The sequence below is a fragment of the Punica granatum genome, chromosome 2 (assembly GCF_007655135.1).
Source record: "Punica granatum isolate Tunisia-2019 chromosome 2, ASM765513v2, whole genome shotgun sequence".
NCBI lineage: Eukaryota > Viridiplantae > Streptophyta > Magnoliopsida > Myrtales > Lythraceae > Punica > Punica granatum.
Genome location: NC_045128.1, coordinates 40,372,338 through 40,391,188, shown reverse-complemented (window position 1 = coordinate 40,391,188; position 18,851 = coordinate 40,372,338). Strand labels below are relative to the sequence as shown.

General features: G+C 40.6%; 3 protein-coding genes, 1 long non-coding RNA gene and 1 other non-coding gene across 14 annotated transcripts; 4 read left to right on the top strand and 1 right to left on the bottom strand.

The window, feature by feature from the left end:
* The first annotated feature begins 266 nt into the window (after positions 1-266).
* Positions 267-2,179, top strand: LOC116193767. Its single transcript, XR_004154333.1, has 2 exons — positions 267-419; positions 1,785-2,179. It is a non-coding gene; the product is annotated as an uncharacterized LOC116193767 (long non-coding RNA).
* A 789-nt stretch (positions 2,180-2,968) lies between these two features.
* Positions 2,969-7,398, bottom strand: LOC116197899 (co-chaperone protein p23-2). Of its 5 annotated transcripts, XM_031528167.1 has the most exons (7): positions 7,315-7,398; positions 6,556-6,692; positions 5,591-5,774; positions 4,931-5,087; positions 4,260-4,291; positions 4,122-4,167; positions 2,969-3,402 (listed from the first exon to the last, which is right to left on the bottom strand). In XM_031528167.1, the coding sequence occupies exons 2-7, from the start codon at positions 6,558-6,560 to the stop codon at positions 3,335-3,337; spliced, it is 492 nt and encodes a 163-aa protein (XP_031384027.1). In that variant the 5' UTR covers positions 6,561-6,692; positions 7,315-7,398; the 3' UTR covers positions 2,969-3,334. The 5 variants fall into 5 exon arrangements, with proteins under 5 accessions (XP_031384027.1, XP_031384026.1, XP_031384029.1 ...); XM_031528166.1 differs by lacking the exon at positions 7,315-7,398 and having other exon boundaries at positions 6,556-6,745; XM_031528169.1 differs by lacking the exon at positions 7,315-7,398 and having other exon boundaries at positions 2,969-3,392; positions 6,556-6,744.
* Positions 7,399-12,175: 4,777 nt separating this feature from the next.
* Positions 12,176-16,756, top strand: LOC116195421 (probable inactive leucine-rich repeat receptor-like protein kinase At3g03770). Of its 5 annotated transcripts, none has more exons than XM_031524599.1 (9): positions 12,176-12,407; positions 12,791-14,246; positions 14,475-14,608; positions 14,842-15,082; positions 15,422-15,627; positions 15,718-15,764; positions 15,845-15,956; positions 16,049-16,318; positions 16,543-16,684. In XM_031524599.1, exons 2-9 carry the CDS (start codon positions 12,887-12,889, stop codon positions 16,543-16,545), a joined length of 2,373 nt encoding a protein of 790 aa, XP_031380459.1. In that variant the 5' UTR covers positions 12,176-12,407; positions 12,791-12,886; the 3' UTR covers positions 16,546-16,684. The 5 variants fall into 5 exon arrangements, with proteins under 5 accessions (XP_031380459.1, XP_031380457.1, XP_031380455.1 ...); XM_031524597.1 differs by having other exon boundaries at positions 12,177-12,407; positions 12,812-14,246; positions 16,043-16,318; positions 16,543-16,747; XM_031524595.1 differs by having other exon boundaries at positions 12,177-12,407; positions 12,714-14,246; positions 16,043-16,318; positions 16,543-16,747.
* Positions 16,757-16,933: 177 nt separating this feature from the next.
* Positions 16,934-18,194, top strand: LOC116195423 (LOB domain-containing protein 20). Of its 2 annotated transcripts, none has more exons than XM_031524602.1 (2): positions 16,934-17,582; positions 17,702-18,194. In XM_031524602.1, the coding sequence occupies exons 1-2, from the start codon at positions 17,202-17,204 to the stop codon at positions 18,071-18,073; spliced, it is 753 nt and encodes a 250-aa protein (XP_031380462.1). In that variant the 5' UTR covers positions 16,934-17,201; the 3' UTR covers positions 18,074-18,194. The 2 variants fall into 2 exon arrangements, with proteins under 2 accessions (XP_031380462.1, XP_031380461.1); XM_031524601.1 differs by having other exon boundaries at positions 17,660-18,194.
* Positions 18,195-18,585: 391 nt separating this feature from the next.
* LOC116198271 lies at positions 18,586-18,743 on the top strand. Its single transcript, XR_004155214.1, has one exon. It is a non-coding gene; the product is annotated as a U1 spliceosomal RNA (small nuclear RNA).
* Positions 18,744-18,851: the final 108 nt, after the last annotated feature.

The following is an 18,851-nucleotide window of genomic DNA, read 5'->3' as shown; positions in this document are numbered from 1 at the left end:
AGCCTATTTCATATTGTTTTAACATTTGAATTGGTAGAATTAGGGGTGTGCACGGATACCGGATATACCCGGAACCGGTCAGAACCTACCCGGTAGGGTAGGGTCCGGGTAGCTTGTATTGAAAATAGGGTAGGGTTCGGGTATCAAAAATAAGGAACCGGTGAAATCCGGTTCCGGTTCCGGTTCCAGCCTATGGGTATCCAAAACCGGAACCGGAACCGGAATCCGGAACCGGATGGTAATTACTTTAAAAAAAAAAGGTAAAGTTACCAAAGTATTAGTTGGATCGGGAAGACATGAAGGAACCCTCAGTCTCAGCTCAGCTTTTCGTTTCAGCCTTCAACCCTAAATCGACTACTCCCTCTCCCTACAGTTCCTCTCCGTCGCTCGACTCTCCGGCTCCGACTCTCTCTTTACCGGTGAGATTTTGCCTCATCTCTTGTATCCGAATCTCTGTAGACTCCTCTGTTGAGATCTGACCAGAGACATAGCTATTGATGAAATTAGAAGATATGTCGATCAATGGGAAGGGCCGCAACCCAGAAATAAGTAAATGGTTGCACGGGAGATTACAGCTAATCGACTGGAATTTTTCTGTTCTCATTCTGGGGGGCTTGCTGTGCTGTTGTTGATCTTGCTGCCAGAGAAATTTTACTTGCCCTGCGAAAATTTAGCTTCGCGTTCTTGGTTGGTTTTCTGCTATTATGATGTGAATGAGAGGATTTGAAGGGCGGTTTGTTTTGATGTAAAGTTCGGATTTTTTCCCAGAAAAATGTGAACTTTTTGGTAATGTGATGATTCTAGTGTTCGGTAAATTAATTAGAAGGGATTAATGCCCTTAGTCTGGCCTACACTGTCCCGATCCTGTGACACTGAAATCGTTGGAAATTCTAAGGAAAGAGAGACGTCATCGATGAACAGACAATCTGATGGAATGTCAAAGTTCGAATCTCCTGGTAGTAATTACTGATCGAAGCAGCTTGCTGTATTCTACCAACCAAAAAATTAAAACGAAAGATAAATGTGCTGGAACTAGGATTTTCTGTCACTTCATATTCTATGCAATGTATCTTTAGACTGTTTATTGAAGTTCATGGGAGGTGCTTTGTTCAATTGCCTGATAGGTTGTTGTTGTAGGCCTTGCAAATTTTGCAGTCTGATCAGATTCAAACATAACTGTCTAGCTACTTCCTCGTGACGTCCACATATTAGGAAGCCTAGGAACTCCATCAAGATATGACTATGTTTCCACCGGAAACTTTATAATATTGTTTCCATTCATCAGAATATGACTTGCAGGTTCCAATGTTGAGAATCTTGAGATCCAGGAAGCTTACTTAGTTGGTTATTCATACTGAATTGGGAGCGGCTGCAGTGTTCTTTCTTCTTTTATGTTTGCTTGGTTGGGTTGGGCTCAATAGATTTGCTGAGACAAGATATGCTCTATTCGTTCTCCATGCAAAGCCCTGCATATGGTCAGATTAGAAAAAAGGACCAAATTTTCGATTGTCGCCCAGCAAATTTTGTGCTAAGCCACTGTCTGTTTGATTTAAGTTTTTTGTATTGTTAACAAGCAACAACAGCCATTAACAGTTTTGTAGGTTGCTTTCCAATTGATGATAAGCCAACTCGAAAGGGAAAGTTTATGCGAGAAGAACATCCAAAATGGTCCCAGTTGACCTCGATTATGCTTTTAAGAGTCTATGATTAACACAAAAATCGGGCTCATATATATGTTTGTAGTCTGAGTTTCTTGATGCTGAAGCTTTCATGCTGTCATTCAGGCGGCCATATCAAGGAGACTCAGCGATGTGAATTGTCCAAAACCTGGTACTGACGGCTCTTCAGGCAAGGAAAAATCAAAATCTAGGATTGCTGAGGCATCCCCGGTCTCTGAGAAGTCACCTGAAACACACCATGCTGGAGTGCTGGAATTAAATTACAAAATTTTGGCACATTCGAGTGGGAGATCAAGTGAGGATATTAGGAGTGTAATTTGTCTGCTTTTGGATAGATAAATTTTTTAGTTCGTGGACCGTATTAGTCCATTATGGACGTGTTGTGAGGAAATAATACATTTTGTTATGTGAGATCGTATTATGGATGGATTAATGAGACATTATTTTTTATTGTTGTGGATTAATCTAAATTTATGTCGATATTATATTTACCGTGATTACTGATTATGGGTGTGATATTTTCTATTTTATTTACGAGACAAAAAAATTTACAGGTTCCAACAGGGTACCCGGAACCTGTGGTATAATACAGGTTCCGGGTAGGTTCCGGTTCCATGAGTCAACAGGGTAGGTTCCGGTTCCAAAATCTTGGAACCGGTCCCTTACAGGGTAGGGTCCGGATATCATGAAAAAAACAGGGTACCCGGAACCGATCACCCCTAGGTAGAATTACAACGCCGAATTGATTGAATTATACGAATATTACCGATTCAAAATTTTTAACTTTCAATTTTTTATTATTACTGTTTTTATAATTATAAAAAAATTCACCCAAAACAATCATACTTGAATGTCCAAAATTACATTATTGTACATTGAATACAAAAGTATAATTATGCGGATGTTACTAATTCAAATTGTTAACTTTCGAATTTTATTATTACTGCTTAATATAATTATAAAAAGATACATCCAAAACACACCAAAACTGTTTAAATCACCCCGAAAACAAACCGAAACTGTTTACAGGCCATGTAAGCAATTAATGGCGGATGATGGAGGGACAGTGACAACATACTAGATGAGAGAGATTTGAAATTTTGTGCTTTTTAAAAAAAATTTAAAGTACTAGCTAAATTAATATTTTTTTTAACAATACGTGCCATTTTAGGCAAAAAAAAAAACCTTTAATATTTTGTTCCAGTTTTAACTCTCGAAGGGATTTTTCCATTTAATTATTACTGATAATTTCTTTTCAAATTGGTATACTATCTCATGTAACACACGGATTTCTCAACTAGTCGATGATTAATAATCCAACTTATGTAACTTCAGTCTAGTGAACTGCTGACATGTCAAAATGCGTTCCTAACCCCATGATCATCAGCAGAGACTCCGGCTGCTATCGCAGGGTAAAAATGTAAATGCAGGTGTGAAGCATCAGCCAATATATCTGATACTTCCCTGCTTATCAAGTATCACAGATTTTTACAGCAATAACCTACGGTGATGAAAAGATCAAGCGCCATTTCGGTGTTGTGCGATGGGCTATCTGCAAAAGATGCTCACAGCATCACTTGCTAACATACGCTAACTTTGCATTTGCGTCACACAGCAGGATACGTCGGGAATCCACTTGTTCGTTCCCACTGTTGCTACTTTCCTCTTGCCTTGTTTGTTACTTGCCTCTCGCCTTCTCTAGATCGGGAAGATCTGCAATGCACTGCAAGTGATTAGAAGTTACGTAAAAGTCCTCAGTTTGATTGACGAGTTTGCTATGGAACCAAGAAATTGGTTTTAGGTCTGTGTACATCAAAGTAATTAGAAGAATAACTCGAGGGGTGGAGGTTTAAGGTAGGGATGGCAGCGGTGCTGACGTGGTGCGGATACCATGAGATCCGCAACCGCACCACGATGATTATCCTTAGATTAGTATTCTATCTTTATAATTTTATTAGCTTATTAACAGATAAATTAAGAAATCAAGTTGGATCAGGATTGGATTTGGACAAGTTGAAAAATTAGCCTAACCTATGTGTATAAAAATATAAATATTGCAGTGAAGTTTTATCCGCGGTTTTTTCATCAAAACCATATCCGCACCACACCGCGGCGGTTTTTGAAATTAAAAACCATATCAGCACCATAACCATTTGGTGCAGTTATGCAATGCTAAAAATGGTGCAGTTATCCGCGGATACGGTTTGTTACAAACACCATTGCCATCCCTAGTTTAAGGAACAGAAAACTGTGCATTAAAGATATGCTGTTCAAGCATTTACTCAGCTTCCAGTAGTTAAACTGGGCGAAGAAAAATAGAAGGAAGACAACTCAAGAAAACAAGGAACAAAAAGACATGCTAAAGGACACTCTCAAATGAGAATCTAAATAGAGCTTCACATGTCTAGCAAGAAATAAGAGGAATATTAAAGTTACACTCACATAGCATTCCTTCATCATCACTGCTTTCTCCATCTCCGTCTTCATACTGGAAAGAACAGATACCAGGGGAAATAAAGAGGTGACATACAAAATTTTTGCGGCAACAGTAATCACAATGTAAAGTGAGAGATTACTTACCAAAGCAGCATCACCATCCAATCCTACTTCAGCTGCAAAAACAGGATGGTCTTTCGGGTCAGTACAGCAATCGTGCATGAATTAAATTAATTTCCAAAGTTGGAAAATGTTATATTTATACGCAATATAACACGTAAATGGCATCACCTAAAATTTATGTAGCTCATAAAAACATTAGATTGATTGAGCGTCGACATCAACCATAGGGGGTATTTTCCATGTCTGACACTAAGGCGCTGGAGGGTTCACTAAATGCAGGAAGTTGAATCCTCACATTAACTTCTGAGTAAAATCCAATACACAAGATCATAGGAAAGGTTTCCATTTAATACATTAAAGATGGATAGTAATATGCTGCCAAAAAGGCTTTCATATATCCCTTTTTCTTCTCTCTTTTTAGGATTTCGCAAATTTCTACGGTTAGCCTTCATCATGTTTATTCTAAAAGTAACTAAAATAAGGATTCACGTAGCACGATGAGTAGATGCTGTTTGAGTTTAACGGATTATGCAATTAACGACTTGGGAATCCCCGACACCTTCGGGAAAGATTGAAAAACTTTGACCAAAAAAATTCACGCATCATGCAAAGAATCGCAAGATTATCAGGCTCGTCAGAAAAGCTTGGGCAGGACAATGAATTCCCATTGCAAAAAGATACTATAAACTTACAACCTGACTCCTCATCCTCATCACACCATTTGTTCCAATCAACTTTCAGGTATGGTGCAGGTTTCTCTTCTGACTTCAGTAGTCTCTTCCACCAACCTTTCTCCTCTTTCTGGATTAAGCTGATGATGTTTCTTAATCCAGTCTTTGTTCGACAACCCTGCGTTAAGCATGCGGTCATAAAGTTGAAATCAGAAAATCCTCAAGAGACCTCCTCGGGATACGTTATAAGGTAAAACCATAAAAGAATGCGTTTAATAAGTCTTTCAATAGTAAGGTAGGTTTAGTGAGAGAAAGTGACTTTCAATCAATCCAACCCAGGAAGTAACAGTAATTTGAAAATGCAGTGAAGACATCCGGGATGCCAAGGTGATACTTTCTCTAAATATATATATTTTTTAATGAAATAGGAACCTACAAAGAATCTCCTATAAATTTAGTCTTCCTACATCCAAGTCAGTCATCATACAACTAATCAAAACCCATCCTTGATACAACCTAAATGTCTCCTACGAAACTAGACACTGTACAAGAGCTACTGCTACAGGATACAATCTGGATGAGGTGGTAAATTGAAGTTTTGATCAGGTAACGGAGACCTTGAAATGCACACGGATAAAAGTATGGTCAAGGTCAACTATTGAAAAGTTGTCAACAACCCACCTCAGGCAATATTGATCCAAACAGTTCCAGGCTGAAGTCAAAGGATTCACCTTGAGCGCTGGTAGCTGAGAAACTAAAGAACCCCCGCTGCTCACATTTCACTGAAACATCTTTTGCATCTGGTAACGCAATTGTTAGGTACACTTTATCCGACCTCTGTGCCCACAACACCTCAGGGTGGCGACTGCACAAAATAAGTTCAAAAGAGAAACTTATGCCTGACATAAGATTCAGAGCAGGCAAACAGAAAGGATGCTAATGCTAGTAACTTGTCCCTATCATTTGACTACGTGAAAATAGTTATTTAGTGGCACATTGCCACTGCTTCCAGCAAAAGAATACTCAACTTTGATGTGCAGGGTAGAAACAAGACCCATGCAGTGTATGGTTTTGCAAGGAAAGTACACAGGTTAAACCAAAATGGTCATCGGAAGCAGGTCCATGTAAATTTTTCAGGAAAAGCACAAGAACTCGTGAACATGGATTCAGCGATACAGGGCATTTTCCTCCGCAAAGCACATGATCACAGCAAATAAAGTCTAGACCAAGCATCCCCAAATCCGATTCTTCTACATTCAGCCCTCTGGATCAAGAGCACGTCAATATCTGATCATGGAAAACAACTTAAGAATTCTAAGTTATACTTCATCCCACGTTCAGCTTCAGGAAAAAAGTTCACAATTTCATTCGACCAGCATACTTCTGACTCTAATCAAACGTACAGCTTCCAGAGCAACATCGGTACTAAAAAGATCATTTCAAACTCCTCATTTCACCTTGAGTCAAGTCAACCGTGGACACAGCAAAGCTACGCGGCCGCGAACCCTAACAGCAAACACGCTCGAGCGATCATCGTTTTTTGAACTCAGTGTCTCAGTAGCAGACTTCTCTGACTACAAAGCGACTTGGGAGGCTGGTCGGCTGATTGTAGTGAACAAAAGTAGGGGCCGGAGCTAGCAGCTTACCTCATGCCGGAGGTCGATCGGAGAAAAAGTGAACGGCGGCGATCGCAGGAAGACCGGAACAGGATTGAAGAGCTCCACTCCCAAAGCCACCAGCTCAACTCTCCTCTTTCGCTACTCCCAAGTCAGAGTCACGACTACTGAGAAATAGAATGGCTTTTATTTACGATTCAGTCCCGGAGCTTTCTCTTCATGTGAATTTTGTATATATATATAGTCTTGGCAAATTTCAATTTACTGCCAATGATAATAATTATATATATATAAAAAAAACATTGGCCAAAATTAGTTAATTAAATCGAATCAAACCTGTGCGCAAACGGGTATTAGTCTTCAAATAGATAAAAATAAATTAATATATTTGGCATTCTCTTAATTTCATATGGCAACATTATGTGGTTATGAGATAATTTCGAAATATATAAATAGCAAAAAAGAGTTAATTTCAAAATAACGCCTCAATTTTACTCGCTTTCCTATACATGACAAAATATGGAAGCAAATTATAAATATAAGCACGTACTTTCGGAATTATTTTATTTATAGTCAATGTGTATGTTGCTGTCTATTATTATTTTTATACGATGACATTGTTTAGTTATGAGTTAATTTCAAAATAAATTCACAACTTTACTCTCTTTCCAAAATACTGCAAAAAAAGAATGGTCCTAACAAATTTAAAACATCTGGTTATGTATATTTTTATGTTGGTTTTAAAAATAGAATAACATTAGAAACATGAAAAATGATGAAAAAGAAAACCTGGACAATAATAGGGAGAGGAAGAGAGGCGCAGTGGGGTCCCATCCTTACTCAGGCAATGGTGTTCCACTTTCATTGTCTTGTCCTCCCTCGGCCGTTTGGTTCGTCCTTTATAAATAACGGGGAATGTGAATATTATAAGGAAAATTTAATTATGAAATCATATTACGTCACTTAAAGGTCGAAAAGTAATGTTATTGTGCGTAAATATATTGAATTAGAGAAAATGTGAGTAATAATATAATATATATAATTTATTTTTATATGAATAAAATATGGGATCCACAGCTGTAATCTTAAAATACTGAGTGTTTTGCGTTTTTTGACCATAAAAACATTTTCAATTACACCCGTAAAATCTTAACTCGGGAAAATGATTTCCTAACCGCACACGTAAAGACTTTACGTCCAAACGACGTAAAATAGGTCGTAATCCTCGCATTTTTCCCGGAACAACAAGCTGGCCAATTTGGATAGGGTCAGCAAATGGAGCATGGGGGTTAATTCTATCTGCAAATTATGTTGTGAAGAAGAAGAAAGCAGGGATCACTTGTTCTTTTCTTCCTGCAGTGTGGAATCAATAAAGTTGTGGGGGATTGGAATACTGAATTTGCTTTGGCTACTCAATCGCTTAGAGGCAAAGCTATCCACATTGTTCTCTTGAAGCTGCTTCGGCAATGCATATTTGTACTTTGTATGGAAGGAAAGAAACATTATGTTCTCTTGGGGTGCGTGTGTCTCCATGAATTTGCTGTTAGATTTCTTCTGATGTAATGTGTGGGCCTGCGTGCCCATGATCTGCTCGTATGTTGTCTGGGTCTCAATGCTCATGGCCCAATGTGCGTGGGCCTCGTACATATTCTTGATAATCAATGAAGGAGCTTGCTGGATTTGATCCCCCAAAAAAAAAAAAGAAGAAGAAAACATCGATCCAAACAGGGCCTAAGACAAACTAGCGACTCCCCATTTGGTGGCGGGCATTAGTAACCCCCTTCAGTCATATTTTCTTTTTAAATTTTTTTCTTTTCAGTTTTCTCAATTTTATGTTTTTTCTTTTTTCTTTTTGCTTTTTTTTATACTTTTATGAGATTTTAAAATTATTCTAATGAAAAAAATTGTGAAAATTTAAAGCGGTTATAAAGAATATTATTTTCAAAGTACGTATTTTAATTTTTTTAGTAGTGTCATTTTTTGCGATATTTAAGAGAGAGTATAAAGTTGAGGCCTTTTTTTAAATTAACCCTTTAGTTATATTTATGCCACGATGAATTAGATACAAAATGGTTTATCTGCCACTAATCATTGATATTATCTGATATTTATGAAATAACGTATTTCGAGGAACTTGTATACTAATTATCGATATTATCTGGTATTACGAACGAAGAACGAATCTCATATATCCATCGAACCACATGACAATGCAATAAATAAACCGCGAAACGCCTAATCCACCCGTAATTTCGTAACTAATGGGGATGCTGAGCATTAGCATTGATTATTGGTTTGTTACATTGCATGATGATGACATATACATAATTGACGAATAAGATACATTCGTGCGAATGTATGCACTTGACGAGGTAACCCTTGTTCTAAAGACCAGATAAAACTTCACTTAAATTCTTCATTAATTATGATAAATTTCGCGGAATTAAAAGCCATAGACTGCTAATAAACAATTCACTCGCCATGAAAAACGAAAGCTAATAATTGTAGAATCGACGAACTTTTCGTGCATCTGATTTCCATCATCTTTTTTGTGTACTTTTACCCTCGTTTCCTTTTCAATCTATCCCAACAACAAAGTGGTCCCTAATTAATACAAAGAAATTTCTTCGATTGTCACCGAGCGCCAATAGAACGCTCCATTGAGTTTAGATCGATGATAAGTTCAAATTTCTTTTCATCGAGGATGTTCATTGTTTGCACGATTGCATCATCCACATGCATAATTTGAATGTGGACGGTGGAGGAATTGGATTCATCTACCTGCCATGTATGAACAAGAATATTTGTACTAGGGTTAATAACCACAAAAAAAAAAAAACAACAAAATTTTCACATTTTAAAAACAAAGTGATTTTTATATTCCATGAGCGGGGGCAAAACCGTGCAGGACCTGCTTCCTCGGTATATCAGATCACGAAGATCGGTTTTCTGAACCAAGTACATGTAGATGTACATACCCAAAATAATAAAAAGGGAAATCGATAGGCTAAACCTCTATGTGATGAAAATTTGAATCTGCTTATTAATGAAGCCAAACCAAGCCAAGGGAAATTGTGGGGGATCCTTGCTCTTGTAGCCCCGAAGGTAGTTCTACTCACGACCGCTCCCGTCTTCCTCCTCATTGGAGCCAAATCGGAAGCATATTGTGAAGAATCAATTTTCTCCTCTCACACGACGGATCGAGGTCAGTTCGAGCCAGATCTGATCTAATCTAGCCTTATCTCTAGGCCGAGATGGATGCAGGCACCACCCCCCCAAGGGACCCGCAGCGCTTTTCACAGCCATAAGATTAACGAGGTCTGGAGATGGAGGAGTTCATTCGTGGAGCCCATTTGCACATGGAAACTGCTTAAGGCCCCTTTCGTTTTGTGTCTAATGTGGATTTTCGTTTTTGAAGTCTATATTAGAAACTGAGACTACTTAGATTTAATGGATTAGAGACCCTCTCTTCTCGATTTTCACTGGAGATTCTACAATGCATTTTTTTTTTCTGTTCGGGTGCTTTACCTTGTTTTTTTTTTTGGTGTAATGTTTCTTGGAGGACCCTTCAATGTCTTTTTTTTTTTTTCCGTGTGTCGTACTTGAGTATTTTGTACCCGAGTAACGATAACATCCTCATTACTTGTCGAGAAAAAAGAAAAAAAGAAAAAAGCCCAAGCCAGCGCAGACATTCTCTACCATTGTGTATGTTCTGCCCTGCAAGTTGTCAGAGATCTAAATCTAGAGACGGATTGATTATAGAACCTTGCACTGCTCAGTCCACAAAATTCAAATTCTATTTTTGTCATTTTTGAAGTGTTTCTCCTCTCTGACGTTTTCCAAGAAACAAATGATCAAATGATGAAATCTTCTTTGCCAAAAACACACACAAAAGGAAAAAAAAAAAAAATGGAAAAAAAGAAAAGAAAAAAGGCTGTGAAATTATCAAAATGCATGTGGGGTCAATGTTTACTGGAAGTTCTTGGGATCAGTATTGAATTTATTTAAACATTATGTCCTATCAAATCTTATTTCATTCATATGTATGAGTGCATAATTGATTACATCCTATCCCTAGGATCTTTTTTCTTGAATATTACTTCTGTCTGGATTTAACAACTCGACAGCAAATTTTGTCTTCTAATTAAAGAGATTTCCTCTTCGTCATTGTTGTTCATCTTGACTGATCTGCTACATGCAGCTGGTTTAGCCTTTCAGTACTGTCATCCTCCCACTTGGAGAAGTAATTAAATATATCGACTTTGGTTTGGCCTAATCTGTCTGTAATATCGGTAGTTGCTATCGAGCAATCAAACCTTAGAGACAAGGCGTCCATCAACAATCTAGTCGTCTGTCACGGTCACCTTATTTTGGTTTCGCGCTATCCGGCTCCAACCAAATCACCACTCTACCATAACCATAACCATAACGAGGTAGCTGCAACCATTGCAGGGTTGTTCGTATCACTAATAGTTTAATACGAGATGAGGTTTTCCCGTAATTCTTTTGGTAGGAAATTATATATATTTATATATAATTCTCTGAATTTTCTGAATACATAAAATGAATGAGAAAAAGAAGGCTAAGCTAAGAGAGGGAGGAGAAAAGCCAAACGACTGCAGAGGTGGGGGCTAAGAGTAATCCAGAATTAGTAACTGTGCTGTGCTCCCGGTGCAGGTAAGCCCAAAATGACAGGCAATGGACCTCACGCGGGCTGTGTCCGTCACTATCTGTGGGCTTACATGCTCCCGGCGTAGCACACAGTACAAGGTTGATTAGATCGGGGGCCAGTCAAAGAAGCTGCAGGCTCCAGCAGCATCCGTCCTCCTGTGCCACCAGTGACAGGACCAGGAGAAAGCCAAAGCTCACCCTACTCAGAAAGCGATGTCTCACGTTCATTTTTTTACATCACTGAAGCCTCCACATTTTTTTTGTAATTTTTTATTTTTATTTTTTTGTGCATGGAGACCTTTAAGCGCCTTCAACCAAATTGTTTATGCCGCGTTTGAATTCAAAATGAGATACTTTTTACTTTGTATGAGTTATATGATTTTGATTTTGAAAAAGAATGATATAAATGATATCCATCATTTGACTTTGTATAAGTTATTTTGTTTTGTTGTGGGTAAAATTAAGTTAAAATCAAATTTTAAAATCTCACTTTGAATTCAAACGGAGCATTAAACTAATGCTCGTTCTACTATCAGCTTGTCCTTGTCATTTTTTTGAAGCTGTATTGCAAGTAAAGTCCATCAATCGGCATTGGCAGCCCAATTTGCAACGACTGACCACCTTGCGAAGGTGCATTTATTGTAATAATTTCATATTCTTTTTCTCCTTGCTTTTTTTTTTTTTCCTTTTTTCTTTTGTCCACAGAAATATGTGCATCCAACGATCAAAATGTTTCCCAGATCAAGTGAAGTGGCCTCCACCACAAGGTCTAGTCAGAAAATATGGGGGTTCAGAGGAATAAAGGGTTTATCTTCTAAGAATCTTCTCTCATTTCCCTTTTGCTTTATGGCTCCTTTTCGAACACCCACATAAAGCAAAAACCCAAGAATATGACATAATTTCCCGCATAATAATTCAAGAAGAAAAGAAGGATATTACGACAGTATAAAGATAATGAAATGATATAATAACTCTCTCCAACTGTTTGAGGAAAAAAGAAAAGGGCAAAAGGAGGCAATGTCTGATTGCGGGAAATTCCCGGTTCCAACCTCTGTCGTGTCACTCACTTGTATTGTCGTATTGTTGTGTTTTCCTCTGAAAAAAGGCGCTCGCCTCTCCGTGTCAGAGACAGGTTCCAGGGGAGAAGCAGAGGATGCAGTGTCACGTGATGATGTTATGAGGGCCTGCAGCTCTTCTGGGGATTGATCAAAGTGAGGCTCCTTTGAACCATAGATTGTGTCTGCTCTTGGGCTTTTGATGTTGTTCCGTTTGCTGTTTCATTTCTTGCTCGTGAATGGCTGTAGAGTCCGTCAGTCAGTCAGTTTAAGAGCAAGAGGTTGGCTTCTTGTGTTCATGATGAGTGTCTGGATTTGAATTTCAGCTCATGCAGGACAGTTTCCGGCTTTGTTCTTCAATTTTATTGATATGCTGCATCATTCGGCTAGATTGTGATCGACATGTTTGAGTGGAAATGTCTGAATTTCCGTTCTTTATGCTGTCTTGCTCATCTCGTGCAGATATAGCTTTTGCTCTGTCTTTTCATCATCCGGTGGGATTCGATTCATTTTGAAAATCTACAATGCTGCAATTTCAGGCTTTTACCATACTTTCGCAGAGCTCCGGTTGGCAGATTTGGTGATTCCGAAGTTTGTTAGCGTGTGACAGTTTACGCTCTAGGCCTGAACTCGGGATGCCTTCGTCCCGTGTCGAAACAATGGGGAGATTATTCATCCTATGTGAGCTCTCTGTGGTTGCCATGGTGATTTTGCTCTCGGTTGACCGGACGGAGCAGCTCCAGTCCTCCCAGGCTCATACCCTCTTGAGGATCCGACGGCTGCTCAACCATCCCCCTGTGCTAAGCAGCTGGACCGACCGCACAGATTTCTGCAACATGGAACCCAATTCGTCTCTCACCGTTGTTTGCTATGAAGATAGCGTGACTCAGCTCCATATAATAGGAGAACAGGGGACCCCGCAGTTGCCTGAGAACTTCTCGATGGAGTCCTTCATAACCACCCTTGTGAAGCTCCCGAACCTCAAGGTCCTCACATTGGCATCCCTTGGCCTGCGGGGCCCACTTTCGGGCAAGATCGCTCGTTTGTCATCTCTCGAGATATTCAACGTGAGCTCGAACCTCATCTCAGGTTCGATTCCAGAGGAGTTATCGTCCCTCACGAGCCTCCAGACGCTGATACTCGATGGGAATGCATTCTCTGGTCAGCTGCCTGACTGGCTCGGTCAGCTTCAGGAACTCACTGTCTTGAGCCTCAGAAAGAATTCCTTCAACGGATCTCTGCCCGACTCTCTAGGCGATCTCGACAACCTCCGAGTTCTTGCTCTTTCACATAATCGGTTCTATGGGCAAGTTCCTGACCTCAGCAGTTTAACTAACCTTCAAGTGCTCGACTTGGAAGATAATCTTCTTAACGGCCCGTTTCCTAAAATAAGCACCAAATTAGTCACAATCATACTGAAGAGGAACAAGTTCAGGTCAGGAATTCCGATTAATCTCAACTCGTATTATCAGCTTCAGCAGCTCGATCTATCATTCAATAGCTTCGTGGGGCCCTTCCTGCAGTCACTTTTCGCCCTCCCTTCCATTAATTATATCGATATTGCTGGGAACAAGTTCACGGGAATGCTCTCGGTGAACCAGTCTTGTAATGAAGATCTGATGTTTGTGGACTTGTCTTCGAATCTCCTGACTGGAAATTTGCCCGACTGCTTGTTGAACTTGAAGAAGGTGGATGTTTTGTATGCGAGGAATTGTTTATCCACCGGTGATCAAGATCAACGGCCAATCTCATTTTGCAGGAACGAAGCTTTGGCTGTTGGAATCATACCGAGCAATAAGAATCAGAAACAGGCTTCTAAGACGGTCATTGTCTTGGGAATAACTGGAGGGATTGCTGGGAGTATCGCACTTGCTGGCCTAGCTTTCTTTGTTGTTAGAAGGAGCAATGCTAACAGGGGAAACAAGACTCCTCCCACAAGGCTGATTTTGGAGACTGCATCGACCGGGTACACCTCAAAGATACTCAGCGACGCAAGTAAGATTAACTTTACATTATCGAACTTAATTTATTCCTCAAATTTTCCCAAGTTTTGCGAGATATAATATAAGCAATATGGAACAATCTTTTCCGTCATTCTTTTTTTCCGTCACTTTCCAAATGATGGAACTGGAAAACCTGTAAGCTTCTCATGGAAGAAACAGATTCGGGAATTCTCAAATCTATTAGCTTGCAGCTGACTTCTTTTCTTTGGCTCAACCGAAGGGTATATATATCAGACTATGAAGCTTGGATCACTCGGTCTTCCTGCTTATAGAACATTCTCCTTGGAGGAGATCGAAGAAGCTACAGGCAACTTTGATTCATCTGCTTTCATGGGTGAAGGTTCTCATGGTCAAGTATGTAATATAAGTTCGATATAAATAATACTACTGCTATTATATTCCACCAAGTATCATGCAATTGTCCCAGAATTTCCATCGTTTCCAGAAGGAGAGAGTCGCCCTTTAAGATCTCGATAATGGCAATTAGATAGAATCCTAAGACTGAACATCCATTGCTTCATCTCTTCAAATAAATTTCAACTAATTGATGCTTCCTTTGATGTTTCGAATTCGTTTTATTATCTCAGATGTACAGGGGGCAGCTGAAGAATGGCTCTCTAGTTGCAATCAGATGCCTGAAGATGAAGAAGAGCCACGACGTTCAGAACTTCATGCACCGCATAGAATTAATCTCAAAGCTCAGGCATCCCCACGTGGTCAGTGCACTGGGGCATTGCTTCGAGTGCTACTGGGATGACTCAAGCGTCAGCAGAATCTTTCTCGTGTTCGAGGATGTGCCTAATGGCACACTAGGAAACTGGATCTCTGGTAATTCACATCTAATCTCTTTGTTCTCGACTTTTCAGTACAAAGAGTCGCAAACTAATATCAGGCAATGCTGCTAAACATGGTTTGCTGGGAACAACACGACAGAAACTGGAAAGTGAGACTAGAACATGCATGAACGATTTCTATCATGCACGGTTTAACCAGCAGTACATTTGCAAATGAACGGAGTTCCCTTTTTCATTTCCCTAATGTTAGTCTGAATCCAGAAGATTCTGAACTCTCTGATGAGACTCGATCAGGAATCCCAATCATGATTGAACTTGACATGATTTATCCATGTAAGATTGAAACTTTGATTTAAATATGATCCTCGGGTAGGACGGCGTTCGAGGCAAATGCTGACTTGGGCACAGAGGATCGCTGCTGCAATAGGGATCGCAAAGGGGATTCAGTTCTTGCACACTGTAATCGTCCCCGGCCTATTCTCAAACAACCTGAACATAACCGATATTCTGTTGGATCAGAACCTTGCTGCAAAAATCAGCAGCTATAACCTTCCTCTACTGGGAGAGGAACTGGGAAAGGTATTGAAAAAGAAATATTCACCTTCTCGTTTCACTATTTATCCTTTTTGTTGTATGTTTTCTTCCAACTTATCTATCCTCACTGTGTAGGATGGCAAGAAATCTTCTTCTGGAGGGTCCAAAGAAATTGCTTCTAGGTATGAAAAACAGGTTTCCATCTTCATCTTTCTTGTGTTTGTTCAGTCAATTGATCCTCTTAAGTGCATTGCTCTTGCAGGGTAAACCATGCAGATAAGAACGATATCTATGGCCTTGGGGTGATCCTACTAGAACTCATGGCAGGACGACAACTCAAAACGAAGACCGAAATCGACGCCATAAAAGATCAAGTAGGACCATTCTATCAAAGAGGGGCTTATATTCCCGACTGTTACCCCAATATTCCGCCGTAGTTATATTGATTGCTACTCTGCAGATACAGTCGAGTGTAGCCGCCGATGCTGCAGCTCTGAGGAGCGTTGTTGATCCAACAGTCCAGAAAGCATCGTCAGAACAATCCTTGAGAACAATGATGGAGATCTCCCTTAGATGCTTGCTGAATGACCCAGCTGATCGGCCCTCCATCGAAGACGTCCTGTGGAACTTGCAGTTCGCTGCTCAGGTCCAAGATGGGTGGAGGGAGTCCTACAGCAGTGAAGGCTCCCCTGGCTCCCCTTCCCAGCCCCCGAGCCTTCGCCTCACCATACCTAAGGTTTCGAGAGTTCCTCCCTTGCTTATTCAATGGAAATTGAATACTCTTTTGATTTGTTTTTCTATACGCATTTTCGACTGATTTCGTTCGTCAGCACCATAGTGGACAATGAAGACGAGAATTTCCAAATTCGTTGCAACCAAATATATTTTTTGCTACAACCTTCTCCTTCATCATTAATTGTCACAAGAATTCATCATAAATGGATGATCTTTCTATTGCAGTGAAACGATCGGGTCTTCCTCAGCAAGACGGGGAGCATTAGCTGCATTACATTCTCAGCAAGATACGACCTTTTAATCGCCAAGTTGTTACATATCTGATCTCCGTTTTTGTAGATTTCCTTCATAGTCATATGAAAATCTGCAAGATGTATAGTGTAAAATGTACCAGAACGGCAAGGACAGGAATGCAGAAACTCGAAATTTGTCCTGATCAGATCAATTAGGATTACAGAGAGGTACATCCTTTCTTTTTCTTTCAACCGATATATTCGAACCCCAATTCGTAATGGAAAACTCCAAGAACTTTTGCCCAGTGAAACCGTAAACGTCACGAGACGGGACGGGATGAGAAGCACAAGTCTTGTGCCTCTATCCATGAAGCATTCCACCAACTCCCATCACACAAGTCCTCCCTCAACCCACCAAATCTTTTTTTTTTCCCCAAAAAAAGAACACACATAAAATAATTGAAAAAAAAAATTTATTGACTAAAAGCCTTTCTTTACATTTTACCAAACATAACGTCTCTCTATCTCTATGCAAAGCTTACCACATTCACCATCCATTCCAACTCTTCACACGACTGACGTGCACTTCCCTTAGCATCCAAGCCCCTCCCATCACTTATAACCACACCCCACCGCCCCTCACTTCGCCACATGGCGGACCCACAGGACGGCAATGCCAGCTCCCCCTTCGAATCCAGTCAAAGGTCCGCCCATAAGCAGGCTGTGTCGATGGAGGCCAAGGTGTCAGCAGCAGCTCCCCTGCCTGTGGCTCCATGCGGGGCATGCAAGTTCCTCAGGAGGAAGTGCGTTAGCGGGTGCATTTTCGCACCACACTTTGGGTCGGACCAGGGCGCCGCGAGGTTCGCCGCTGTACACAAGATCTTCGGGGCAAGCAACGTGTCAAAGCTCCTGCTGCACATCCCGGTGAACCGGAGGCACGATGCAGTGGTCACAATATCGTACGAGGCTCAGGCGAGACTGGCAGACCCAGTCTATGGCTCTGTGTCCACCATCCTTGCTTTGCAACAACAGGTTCCATTGATTCAAATGCATCAGATTTTGTTACTAAGCAATGGCAAATATACGTATTTCGATTCTATTCTGGGCAGGTGGCATCCCTGCAAGCTGAGCTGACAATGGTGCAATCTCAGCTGATAAACAGCCGGTACGCGGTGGCCAATGCACTTCACTCCCACGGCCCCGACGCGCAGCTGCTGCCGAGCCACCACCAGAGCATGAGCGTTCCGGTGTGTCAACAGCCAGCCTACTCCAACAACTCCTCTGCCTCCAACCTTATCGACGGCAGCTTTAGTCATTTTGCTACTGATGACTTTGTTGCCCCAGAGAGTAACGACAGTAATTACATTAACAACAGCAGAAGCAAAAATAACAATGCAGCTTCCTCTGGCCCGCCGGAGACGTTCCCTCGCCGATCCCAGGATGAGGAGGATGGCGAGGAAGAGTACCGGAATGGTCTTTCTATCTCCATGCACACCGACAAAATGCTTCTAAGTCGAACATGAGCCCCTTGTCCAAAGAACCACCATTTAAAAAAAAAAAAAAAGGTCTCATAAAAGTTATCGGGTTATCATGAACAGAACTGGCATGCTTTTGATATATATACGCAGCATGATTTTCTGAGTTTGCATTCATCTCGCATCATCGCTAGTCTGCAAGCCGAAGTTTATATTGTCACCCTGCAATGTCCTGATGAACACCGTTTTTGACAACATAATCGAGGACTATGAACATAACTGCGGAGTCATTTCTGGAGAAAAATATAGAACTTCACGTAATAAAATCTGGCACGGACAAAATTGAACTTGAGAAAGTGCAATGGATGGAGACAAGATTTCAGGGGCGAAGAATGTAATTTTGCCTCTTAATTTCCAGATATATATATATATATATATAATGAGAAGCGGATGAGCGAAAACGAGGCGTTTTAGGGGGTGGGGAATTCCACATCAATGAGGTGATGGAGGGAGGGGTGGAGCTGATGATAATAAATGGGAGGGGGGGTAGACGAGGCAACATACTTACCTGGACGGGGTCAATGGGTGATCAAGGATGCCCATGGCCTAGGCAGGCAACCTTCATTGCACTTCGAAGGGGCGCCTGCCTAAGGTCGGTTCAAGTGGCTGAGCCTATGTCATAATTTGTGACAGCGGGGCCTGCATTCGCACCGCTCGTACTCCGATCCTCAGTCTTAAATTTTCAATTACATTCTCTTTTTAAAGATAGTAAAGTAACATTAATTTTTCTTTCACTATCCATTGTAACTCGAAATTTTCAATTTAG

Bases quoted from the DNA above. Each gene is read 5' to 3' on its own strand.
- LOC116195423 (XM_031524601.1), top strand. From the start codon at position 17,202: ATGGCGGACCCACAGGACGGCAATGCCAGCTCCCCCTTCGAATCCAGT. The intron at 17,583-17,659 runs GTTCCATTGATT...TATTCTGGGCAG, and splicing joins TCCTTGCTTTGCAACAACAG to GTGGCATCCCTGCAAGCTGA.
- LOC116197899 (XM_031528167.1), bottom strand. The intron at 5,088-5,590 runs GTGGGTTGTTGA...TGCTTAACGCAG, and splicing joins TTGGATCAATATTGCCTGAG to GGTTGTCGAACAAAGACTGG. The intron at 3,403-4,121 runs GTGAGTGTAACT...AATCACTTGCAG, and splicing joins TGATGATGAAGGAATGCTAT to TGCATTGCAGATCTTCCCGA.
- LOC116195421 (XM_031524598.1), top strand. From the start codon at position 12,887: ATGCCTTCGTCCCGTGTCGAAACAATGGGGAGATTATTCATCCTATGT. The intron at 14,609-14,841 runs GTATGTAATATA...TTATTATCTCAG, and splicing joins GTGAAGGTTCTCATGGTCAA to ATGTACAGGGGGCAGCTGAA. The intron at 15,765-15,844 runs GTATGAAAAACA...TTGCTCTTGCAG, and splicing joins TCCAAAGAAATTGCTTCTAG to GGTAAACCATGCAGATAAGA.